Below are 12,220 nucleotides of genomic sequence, written 5' to 3'. Positions count from 1 at the left end.
CTGTGGTGGATGTCTTTAGAAGTGCTTTTTATGGTCTAGTAATAGTTGTCTGAAGCTGTAGGTGAGGTAGGAGCCTTCCAAAGTGAGGGTTCTGTTGTATTTGGAAGTTTTAGTAGGTCATCCCCGGTAGAAGCGATTGTACTCTTCTTTTCTTTATTTACTATTATACTTATGGAGTTTTGCTTCTTTTTATAATAAAATTTCTAGTTAACATTAAAACAAAAATCCATCTCCATTAATCATTTTGAACCCAACGGAATATGGTTTTCCATCATTCATTAGATCATGGCATGCTTTTCCTTCATAAAAATATGCTGGAAATTTTTTAAAATTTTGTTTGTTAGAGATATTTCAAAACAATTTGAAAAGAGATTTTGTTTTCAGGCACATCAATTCATTATCTCAAAATAATATTTACCCCCAACTGATACTATTCACTGTACATAAGTTCTCAAGATAAATTTGTCCTGATATTTGAAAACAGAAGATCACACGCTTAATCTCCTTTGATCAATGCATGGGAGAGGCAGAAAATGTATGATAGCTTGTAAACAGAAATGTTTTGGGAGTCGAAAGAACTCCTAGTGTCCATTCAATGCCCTGTGAACGTTTTCATTTTGAAGCATTTTGAACCATCACGTCTCTTCGTTGTTTTAACAGCCATTAACCATTTATCAGTTACAATGGTCCAAAATAAAGAGCCGTGCACCAATCCAATGTTTTCATTTTCATATTTAAACATCACTTTTATATTTCCAATCCAATGATGTCATATTCACTTCGGAGTCCTCTTCAATTTGTTAAGAAAAAGGAAACAATTCGATAATTCGGTTCTTCGGCCTATTCGGGGGAAGATTTCAAACTTTTTCTTTAATTTAATATAAATAAATTAGATATTTATATATAAAATATATATAAAAAATTTTTTTAAAAAAATACTTTTACATAGCTATTTCTTTGTTAGCAAAAACAGACCCGAATCTAACTGAAACAACCTGACGCGGCTTGAACCTACCCGAAGCGGCAGCATCAGGCTTCGCTTCGCTTTAGTTTATGCCTCAAATCCAAAAGCTTCAGCCGAAACGAATGGAATTTAATAACACTGCTCCTATCTCCAATGAAGACTAGAAACCCACTACTTCTCTCTTATGTTAAGTACTTTCTTTGTTTTATTTTTTTGGGGGTTACTCAATGGGGGAGAAGACCGCCTACCCGGATTTTCATTAATCAAAAAGGAAGTACAGCTCTATAATAGCGCAGTTGTGCCGATTACACTTCTCAAAGACGGGTTTTCTAACATCATCTTGAAATAACACTTACTACTTTTCTTTTTTCAAAGCAAATATACTACATTTTCAAGATTTACGTAATGCAAAAAATATATCTGAATCAACATGCCTTACTTCCATCAAGTTATTCAATAACAAATGCTTTGTTTGCATAAATAAAACAAGAAACCAAAATAGATAAAACCAGACTTATAATACAAGAAACTTAGTATGATGCTTATGCTTGAATATTGGGGTGTATCTAAGGAAATAAATTGACCCTGTCCCCATCATCGGCTTCTTCTCCTCGCAATCTCTTGGATTTGCTCAATTGTCAATACAGCAGCTGAATCATCAAAATTTGCATTGACCATTTGGCTCTGAAGCTGTATTTTAAAACAAAACAAAGGCCCTAAATTTGTGTTTCATTGTAGGGAAATAACACAATTTGGGTTGGTAGGTTTACCTCCTCTAGCATTGAAGACTGGTCATCCCAAGGAAACTTGCGCATCTTCTTTAACATCTCAAATTGCTGAAATGACATAATTTTGAACACGACTTTCTAACTTAGTGTGTATCACTAGAATTCTGAACTCATAGGAAAAGACCAGAGAATCAACCTGTTCTTGAAGCTTTTGTTGAGATTGTATTTTCTCAGCAAACTTATCAGGTTCAAGCTTAGCTTCATCACAGGCCATCTCTTCCCTGTAAATTGATGAAGAAAAAAGCTTGAACCATTCGAAAGCTCGAGCACTTTCAGTCACCTACATTCGCAATCTCGTAATCCCATATGGTTCAGTGGGCCATGGTTCACAATACTCCAAGGCAATATCCATTATCCATTGCTTTCTAACAAAGGAGTTGACAGGATCATGGGAACAGAGGGGAGATCCTTGGAGCATTATGAAACATACTCTTAAGGTATTTTCTCTTCTCATATGCCCAATGCCAAAAGCATGCATTACAAGAAAAAAGAGGAGATAAAGAAGTCTATTTGAACAAAACTCTCAAGAGCAACTCTGCACTGGAGGAGCATCTAAAGATATAAATAGTATCGAACTCGCACAATTTGAACATCAAACATATAACAGGTGTAAGGTGGAAAAAATACTTAGAATAAATTCATTATTTCATCAATAATATCCAAACTTTAGTAGATTTTTCTATCTTTGAGAAGGTTATATGCTGGAGATTTTTCTTGAATCCTCCCTATTTATAAACGTTCCTTTTTTTTCTTGTGATGCATCTTTAAATGAATATTGAGCTTCGTCCTACAGATTCATGTCCTTGATTAAGGAAACCAATTACCCCTTTCATAATATTAAATATATATGGAGATCAAAATCACTCAATCATAAGATCAAGAGCATATATTTGGGCATATTTAACAATATAAACCATATATGGTACCACAAAGGAATATGAGGAAACGATCACATATCTAGGCTTCACTTAGAACTTATCAACTATCAAACTATCACTCATCCATTAAGAGAAGATGAAACAAAGATCATACTATCCTTATACACCAGCTTATTTATAGACTAAAATTACTCTTTCCAGGTAGGAGAAAATAGGATACTCCTTTTTCAATTTGGGTGTTCAATGATAGGCCATATATTTAGGCATTAAACCAACAACCAACAGATAATGTCACACACATATCTACAGTTTGCTAATTATTTGGGATCACAAAGGAACAGGACACATGGACCTTTCAAACAACAAAAACAGCAATTCGTACAATTTCCAATAACTTCATGAGTAAAGATTCTCCAATAAGAGATGCCCATCTAAATTAACTTTGCTTCAAGGAGACAAACCTACTTTACAGCAAACCGATAAAACTGGATCATCAAATCACGGTCATTCTGGTAAGTCGCATTTACTTTTCCCAAGCAAGCGATGCCAAACCTAGGATCTGGAATTGAAGGAAATGAAAATAAATGAAAGACAGCTTATGAGTCAAAATCATCTGCAATTTGATCTGCAATTTGATACAGAAGGACACATATGCAGAGATTCATGCATCTTACGCACACCATATATTTTATAGAAAAACTAGTCTAATGTTATTTTCTTTGGCTAGGCTAGTCTCATATTAGCCACACTATCCACTAAAGATTTCATCAGAGCATTCAGCATAGAAATATTTATAAGTTAAATAGCATAACAGAGCAGATTCATGTATGTCACTTGAGAAGAAGAAAACTGGATCTGTATGCTGAGTACGCACTCTGAAAGGGGGTTTTTCAAAATTTCAGCCATTACATAAAAAAAAAGGTATGAATGTATAAGAATCTTTATCATAGAAAGCGTAGATATGTTGGATTCTCCCCTTAAAAGAATTTAGTGGAACAAAAGAAGCAAGAATACATAGAGCTATCAATTATTTTGAATGCAACATATATGTCAGAAAGAGAGAAAAAAACCAATAACTCGGCTGAGTTTCATCGAGTCATAGTCATGCGGTGTATTTTATAAAAACTCATCCGAGTATTCAGGCTCGGGCCCCAATCACTTGGACAAGGTAGGGTGCCTAGTCCAGAAGAAAAAAACCAATAACTCGGGTGAGTTTCATCGAGTCATAGTCATGCGGTGTATTTTATAAAAACTCATCCGAGTATGTGGCTGACTCAGGCTCAGGGCCCTAGTGAGACCAAGCCCAACTCCTTGCTTTCAAACACCGGTACATCCAATGAACCATATTGTGACATTATTGGATAAGCTCAATGTAGTGTGGAATCAGATTGACTTCCAATAATTATGATACATCAATAAGCTTGGAAAAGGCATATGTAGAGGATTGAATGGATATGACTCCAGTGGTCATAATAAAGAATGAAGGAGAGCATAAGACTCGGGATATTCAATAGAGCATACTCCATTCAGGAAATTTGAAGCTCAGCCGAGTTGAATGATAAAAGTTTCATTCAAAACTTTCAGTTTCATAGGAACATACCAACTCCCATTTAAGTTAACAGTTTTAGAAAAAAAACATACCAACTCCAATTTCCGAAAGAATTTCCTCTTGAATTGCTGTGGTTACCATGACAGCTTCCTGCCAAACAGTTTCAATATCAATATACCTGGAAAGGGGTTCAAAGTTTGTGGCCATCAAATTTATTGAGAGAAGAATGCCTAAAGTTAATGGAAAGCATTTTGGGGTTTAGCCCCTTGATTAATGGCTAGGAAGGAGGTAAGGAGTGATTTACATAAGGGAAAGTATTCAATGCGCACAATGAATTCATCGTAAGAAAAAAAACATCACCCCAGCCATCTGCCGTTGCCGTCTGATGGGTTGGGTTGATGTGTTCTTTTCCCACAATTAATTCAATACGCACAGTGCATGCAACCCTTATATAAACAATAAAGAAACTTCCCAAGGAAACAAACGAATAATATTCGAACAAAGGTAGATGGAAGAAGGTAAGTGAGAGAACCAGAAAGGGACAAAGAGAAATCCCTAACAAAGATTTTCAACCTGAATTCTCGAAGCAATCTAGTCATTTCAAACTAAGTAGTTGGAACTTTGAAGCACAAAACTCATTAGTTCTTCTAGTTGTTTGACAGTAAACATCTCTTAAGAGATTTCGCAAGGATCATTATTTGTTTAGCCTACTGTCTTGCTCTTGTAAAATGTATAACATGTTTTGCATGTTTGACTTGTTGATTTGTGTATAATTGCTTCAGCAAAGGTGTAAAATGGTTACTGGTCTATTATGAATATGTATGATTGCTTCATCATTTCTTACAAATATATGAATGTTAAAGATTGCGCTACAAAATAATAACTGCCTCTCCATATAACCAAAAATTAAGGAGCATTGCTTTTGTAATGGATTATGGGATCAACACCCTTCTTCCCAAATGGTTTATCTGATGGAATTGTAGCATGGCAATTATCAAATGGGATTTGTAGTGTGAAGACTCCTTTCCAAACTTATTTTGATATGAAGACTTACCACAGAACTCTCGTTCCCCAAATGGAATGCCTACTCATTCAAGGACAAGATCAATTTTCTCATTAAGCACTTGGACTTCCTATATTAAAACTCCCAAGCATGATCCATTTGCTTGTAAGGTTATATCACCACTAGGACTTATAATATTAAGGCACAACTCAAAACTACCAAACATGATACCCCCCCCCCCCCCCCCCCTAATGCCCCTCCTCTAAATGCTCAAATATTTAAAATTTTCCTCTTTTTGTATCTATTTGCTCACCTTTCAACATACCAATAGTACATATATATTTAATCATCATCTCAATTCTATATATTACCACCAAATAGTGAATTCACAAAAATGCATTGAGCTTCTCCCCATACTTAATGACGCAAGCATGTGATGGTCTAATTTGGTTTTCTTTTTAGGGATTTTAATTAAGGGAATTAAGGGTCATATTTTGGGGATTTCTAAGACTTATTATTAACAGTCTTCTGCCTTAAGTTATTAGGTTTTAGTTATTATTGTTCTTTTTATTTTAGTTGTTATTTCTTATTTTATTACGGGTAGAGTCAACCATTTATTCTTAAGTTAAAAATGGTGGTTAAGATTAAAAAGAATGGACGGCTAGAATTTCATTGGAGCTTTCTAGGGTTTTTGAGTTACGTAAATTCTAGTATGTAAAGGGAAGGAGCTCCCTCTTGGAGAAGGTGGTTATCTTGTGAAGAAAGAATTTGTTTTGGGATCTTGCAAAGAGATCTTTGGGGTGGATTCCCTTACATACCCTAAGATAGGAAGCCTAAGAAGTAGTAGTTGTTGATGTGATGAAGCAATTACCAAGAAAGAAGGAAGAAGAGATTGAGGAATTTTGAAGACTAAAAACTTTCAAACTCGAAAGGGGTCACATTGCCAATATTTAGTCAAATGGAAGGGGAGACCGTATTCTGATAGCAAGTGGATTCTCGAGCAAGAGTTCATGAGGTTGAATCAAGATTTAGACCGCCTTTATGTTGAAGCCAACTCACCGGAGTCGAGTTCCTTTCAACCGCAGGGGAATGATGCAGCCATACCCTAGCCAGTAGTTTGTAGTTGGGCAAAGGAGTGTTGAAGGACCCTAGGGGGAAAAGGGGCAATAATGTAATCAGGGGAATTTTTTTTTTAGGAGGTTCGAAGTAGTTCAAGTGGTAGGCTCAAAAAGGGTAAAAGGTAGGGCCAAATGGACATTGTTGGAAGTGGTGAAAAAAGATATGGGGACTTATGGCCTCACTGAGGGTATGGCCTCACTGAAGGTATGGGCCTCACTTGGAGAGGAAGCTTGATATCAAGAATATCGTTTTTTGATTCCACGTTCTCTCTCTTTTTCTAATAATTGAAGGGTTAGATCATTGAACTCTTCACTAACCAGGGCTGCTGGAGGTTGATTCAGAACGAGATGAAAGTCACCTCCTTCACCATTGCCTTGATCTCCAACACCGGTTTCCAGATTCCATTCACGCCGAAGCTGAGCGACCTCCTGCATGAGCTCATTTGTTCTCTACTCTCACCTAAGGGCATGAGTTTTTCTACTTTCTCCACTAGGGCTTGAACTACTTGAGTTAATAAATTTAATCCTTCGAGGGGTGCCTCTTTTGAGGCCATCGTAACCCGCTCTGATACAAATTGATGCGAATTAGGGTTGATTCTTCACAAATCAGCACTTTAATTTGCAAAAACTATAATAGATGAGAATCGTTAAAGGGAAGAGAGCAAAGAATGAAGGAAAATTTGCAAAACCAAGAGGAACCCACCTCCCAAAGTTTATTCACCAAAAGTTATCCACAGAAAAAATAACAATTGAACTCCTTAAACCCTTCAATAACAAATACTTAAATAACTCATAACCCTAAAAGCTGCTACGAAATCCTGACCATCCATCCTATTTAATCATAGCCACTCATTATAAACTTAAAAATAAACGACTAAACTTGCTCCCTAATGAAATAAAAAAATAACAATTAAAATAAAAATAAAACTCAAATAATTCCCTAAGTACATTATTGCCCCTTTTCCCCCTAGGTCCTACAACCCTTCTTTGACCAGCCAAAAGACTATTTTGGTCGAGGCATGGCTGCATGCACGGAAGATGAAGGGAAGTTGTGAAAGAAATAATTAAAATAAAAATAATAACAAGGATGATTGAATATATCCTCTCTCAGGGTCTGTGAGGGACCCCAAAGATCTCTTTGATCCCAAAACAAATTCTTTCTTCACAAAATAACCATATGCTTCAGAGGGAGCTCCTTCCCTTTAAATACAAGAATTTAAGTAACTCAAAAACCCTATAAAGCTCCTACAAAATCCCAATCGTTTATTTTATTTAATCCTAATCATCCATTATTAGCTTAAAAAAATAAGCGATTAACTTTACCGTTAACAAAATAAAAAATAACAACTAAAATAAAAATAATAATAATTACCAAACCCTAAAAACCTAAAGTAGAAGACTAGTAGAAATAAACCCTAAAAATCCCCAAAATGTAACCCTTAATTAAAATGCATAAAAAAACCACAAATTAGACCATCTTGTGCCTGTGTCACTTAGTGTATTCAGAATTTGAGATAATTAGAGCACTACAAATATATTAACTGATACAGGTCTCCATGCAAAAAGAAACCATATAATAACTTGAATATCACTTCATTCATGAGAAAGAGATGTCACAAATATTAAAAAATCTAAATGATTTAAATAAAGAAAAAGTTTATATAGAGCCCACCTCAAAAATTTACTAGAAGATGTTGTTTTGATACCCAAATATCCTCAAATTGATCATCCCGACATTAAGATGCATGGTGAGAAAAATATATATTTCAGGTTTTGGAAATAGTGCATCTTGTAACGCATTTTTAGACCATCAATTTTCAAGATTTTCAAGTTTTCATAGATCTACTCAATCTACACTATTTTTGAAGCTTTAAATTTTATAATTAAAGAGTGAAAATATATTTTAAGGCTATCTCAAAGATTTTCAGTATTGAAACCACATTTCTCGATACTATTTGAAGGTGCGCTTTACTTTGATTGTTTAGAGCCTCAGCTCTGTGGGCCCTCGCTTGCAGAACCGGGAATCCCAAAGACCGGGATCCCACCCAAAATCATGTACATGACTGGCTAAATGCTAAGTAGATGAATACAATTATAAATCGAGTGTAAGAAATAAAGCAAACATAAAAATCACACCACCACAACACACGATTTACGTGGTTTACCCCATAGGGCTACATCCACAGCCTCGAAAAGTCGAAATCCACTATCACAATGAAGAGTACAATTTTGGGTTACAAAAGATAATACCTCTCTCTAAACATCAGTAAAAGACTATCACCAATTTTCCCTTCTAAACCCGCTCTCTCAATCGAGCAACACTGTCGATCTCTATCTTCTTTCCCACCGCAAAACTGCTACCAAAAAGATATCCTCGAGAGCAACCGAGATATTTTCTCTCTCTAGAAGTAGAAGTTTTACCAACCCAAAACCCATGGGAATACTACTTCTCTCTCGGAGAACATGTCTCTCTCTTTTGGAGATTTATCTCCATCTTGGAGATCCATTCGAGAGATCATGTCTCTCTCTTGGAGACTTATCTCCATCTTGGAGATCCATTCCCATAACCCCAAAGGGGTGACCCTCAAAAAGGATGAGTATTATGTTTTCCTTGATACCCTATGAAGATCCATTTCCATAACCCCAAAGGGGTGACCCTCAAAAGGATGAATATTATGCTCTCATTGATCCCCTCTTATAGAGATTATTTGAGTTTCGTTCTTGCTTCCCAAGAAACCCCTTCTCTTTTTCCCATAATACCCTTCATCTTTTAGAAGAAAGTATGGGTATGGTAATTTGGTTATCACCAAACCCAACAGGCTCTATACCAACCGCACCCTTTAAATAATTACATCATTTGGATGGAACTGCAAACAATCATATTAAACGAGGACTTCACAAACATAAGCATTGAAATCTAAAATATCAAATTCACAATTAGTTCAAATGAAAATATAAGTAACGAAAGCATATATTGCAATTTCACAAATAGTTCATATCGAAAATACCACATCAATTTTCTCCATTCATATATTGTTTCTTTTCTCTTTTCTTACTTTGTCATAGTCATGTATATTTTTTTCTTAGCTACGGTTTGTATAGAGCTGAGGCTCTAAACAATCAAATTGGAGCCCCCCTTCAAATAGTGTCGGGAACTGTGATTTCAATACTGAAAGTATTTGTGATAGCTTTAAAATCTATTTTCATATTTAATTATAAATTTTAAAGCTTCAAAAAATAGTGTAGATATCTTGAAAATTGACATCCAAAAATGTGATACAAGATGCACTATTTCCAAAACTTGAAATCCATTTTTTTCTTATGTCCGTTCATCTTGATGCCGAGTGATTTGATGATATTTGTGCATCAAAACAACCTCTTCTAGGGAAATTTTTGAGGTAGGCTCCAGTTTGATTGTTTAGAGCCTCGGCTCTATATAAACTTTTCCTATTTGTGTTAGATTTCAAATGATTTTAGTGGAATTGAGCTAAAGGTCTTATCTTTTCTTCAATCAGTTATACTAAAAGCTGTGTAAATTAGGCAATAATTTTTTTGACACATTTTACCCATGTTTCCATAAAGAAATCTTCATCCATTCATTCCACTGGAGAGAAGGAATACAAACAAGAGGAATCAAAGAAATTTCACGTATATGAGAGCGACAGAGAGAGATTTGCAAAGCATAGCAAGCCTGAAATACTTGCAATTTTATATCAAATAGAGAGGGAAGAAAAAGGAGACTCACCTCTTTATCGTTTACAGCATCTTTAATTCGTTTCTTCACTTCTGAAGAATAAACAAAAAGAGAGAGGGAGTAAATGCAAGCTACCAAATAAGAAATTCAGTATTACATGAGAGCAAAATATGAAGCTGCCAAGGTTGTAATAGAGAGAGATATTAAAACTGCTAAAAAAAATTTAGGTATTTCAATTAGAGAAATGGATCTGAATAACGAATTGCACCAGGAGTGGAGGTAACGTAGGAGAAACGATTGAAGAGTTGAAGAAGCTGATCTCTACTGAGCATTCCGGAGCTTTGAAGGCCACTATGTTTATTATTATTACCGGCCTTGCCCCAAGAACTCTCTGAAACCAATTGTGGAGAAGCCATGGCCTCTGCTTTTTCACTGATATTTGGCCTTTCGCATCTCAGCAGAAACCTAAATTGAACCATAGAGGGCTGCGACAGAGAGTAGAGAAGTAGAGATATTTCGACGTGCAAATCCTGTTTTATTTTCAATATTTAAAAATGCCGGATTACTTTGTGCAAGTGCTTGGCGGTAATACGACTACTTATTTTTTTGTCAAAAGGGGTTTTTGGGTGAGGTTTATGAAAATGAGATTTTTTTTAGATCGAAAAAAATTAAGGTACATTAACGACAATTTCGAAAGATATATGATGAAACCATATACCTTTTGTACTTATCATAATTAATTTTTACCTGTGAAATTGGGTGACTATATTTATTTTATTGATCAAGCTCAAAGTTTAAAAAAATAAATTTCAAATTTTGTGATATACCCAAGCCATCAGATTTCACATCGAATGATTATAAATAATTGTGTCATCCCTATACTAAAAATAAATTATCTCATTGTATACAATCCCTATAGAAAAAAATTACATAAGGTGGATACCTTATAATAGAATTAAGGTGCACCTGTAAAATTCATCAAAAAAAAAATATTGTTTTGACATTGGAAAAATATCTAATTGATCATCTCGATATCCAAATATATAGATATGAAGAAGAAAAGACATTTCAGCCCTAAAAATATTACATTTTACAATATATTATTTATATTTTCATGTATTTATTAATGTGCTTGATCTGAACTATTTTTGGAGTTTAAAATTTATAATATAGATAAAATTAGATTCTTGCACCATCTTAAGAATTTTCGACACAAAAATTGTATCTCATAACGAAGTTTGAAGGTGCATCTGAATTTGATTATTTAATGTTGCAATCTTATACAAACTATACCCATTTGATGTTTTACTATCACATCCCAATTTTTAAAAATATAGCATATTTTTATTTTGGGATTGTATACTATAAGGCCATTTATGTTTTTGTAGAAAGATATCACAATCATTCTTAGCTATTGGATGTGAAATCCAAGTAATTAAAATATGCCATAATATTCAAGAAATTTTGTTATGGACATTGTGCCTAGTTAATGACACATCTTGAACCACTCGATTTTACATCTAATGGTTAACAATGGTTGTGACCTCTTTCTAATAAAAGTAAATAATCTTATTGTATATTTTTATTTTTATTTTATTTCAGTTCCTGTCATCAAATTAAGCTCAAAATTAGTATCTCCACACGTTTGATCATTATATGCTTAAAAACGCTTAAAACATAATTTAAAATAAAGAAAATTATTAAAGAACTCTATACAATGAGATCATTTACCTTTGGTATTGGAAAATCATAATTACCTACAACCATCCGATGTAAAGTCACAATTAGCTTGGGTGTGTCACAAAGTTCGAGAAAATTTCTTTTGAACTTTGAAAAACCACCCAACTTCACATCCAATGATCAAGATTAATTGTGACCACTTTGTTTCAAAAGTAAATGGTATCATTAAATGGGCTCTCGGTCTATCGGATGATAATGATTTGAGTTAAAAAAATGACATCTATGTAATGAAGGAAAATTTCAAGTATTTTTGTAATAACAAAAAATAGTATTTATGTAATTTTCTCTTTTATCTTTTGTACATAGAGCTTGCAATCATTTTTGTTCTTTAAATTTCAAAATAGGTGGTTGTCAGAGTAGCATTGAATAAATACAAAGTTTCAAAAATAAAAAATTTTGAACTTCGTAAGTTATCTCAAGCCTTCCAATTTCAGATTTAATGAATGAGAATAATTATGACCTCAACGTACAAAAAATAAATAGTCT

At 34.3% G+C, this 12,220-nt stretch overlaps 1 protein-coding gene across 4 annotated transcripts; it reads right to left on the bottom strand.

Moving 5' to 3' along the window:
- Positions 1-1,381: 1,381 nt before the first annotated feature.
- LOC18438092 (plant/protein) lies at positions 1,382-10,517 on the bottom strand. Of its 4 annotated transcripts, none has more exons than XM_006848283.4 (7): positions 10,263-10,517; positions 10,046-10,086; positions 4,272-4,329; positions 3,096-3,189; positions 1,889-1,973; positions 1,735-1,800; positions 1,382-1,654 (listed from the first exon to the last, which is right to left on the bottom strand). In XM_006848283.4, the coding sequence occupies exons 1-7, from the start codon at positions 10,471-10,473 to the stop codon at positions 1,559-1,561; spliced, it is 651 nt and encodes a 216-aa protein (XP_006848346.1). In that variant the 5' UTR covers positions 10,474-10,517; the 3' UTR covers positions 1,382-1,558. The 4 variants fall into 4 exon arrangements, 2 of the variants coding, with proteins under 2 accessions (XP_006848346.1, XP_011624886.1); XM_011626584.3 differs by having other exon boundaries at positions 1,382-1,614; XR_016056753.1 differs by lacking the exon at positions 1,889-1,973.
- Positions 10,518-12,220: the final 1,703 nt, after the last annotated feature.

The sequence above is a fragment of the Amborella trichopoda genome, chromosome 6 (genome assembly GCF_054954075.1).
Source record: "Amborella trichopoda isolate Santa Cruz 75 chromosome 6, AtrichopodaSantaCruz75HAP2 v2.0, whole genome shotgun sequence".
In the NCBI taxonomy this organism is placed as follows: Eukaryota; Viridiplantae; Streptophyta; class Magnoliopsida; order Amborellales; family Amborellaceae; genus Amborella; species Amborella trichopoda.
Note: the sequence above shows the minus strand (reverse complement) of the source record. Positions and strands in the feature narration are given on the sequence as shown.

Coding starts and splice junctions, on each gene's coding strand:
- LOC18438092 (XM_006848283.4), bottom strand. CDS start 10,473: ATGGTTCAATTTAGGTTTCTGCTGAGATGCGAAAGGCCAAATATCAGT. Junction 1,974..3,095: donor TTTTATCGGTTTGCTGTAAA/GTAGGTTTGTCT, acceptor ATCAATTTACAG/GGAAGAGATGGCCTGTGATG. Junction 1,801..1,888: donor AACAAAAGCTTCAAGAACAG/GTTGATTCTCTG, acceptor ATGTCATTTCAG/CAATTTGAGATGTTAAAGAA.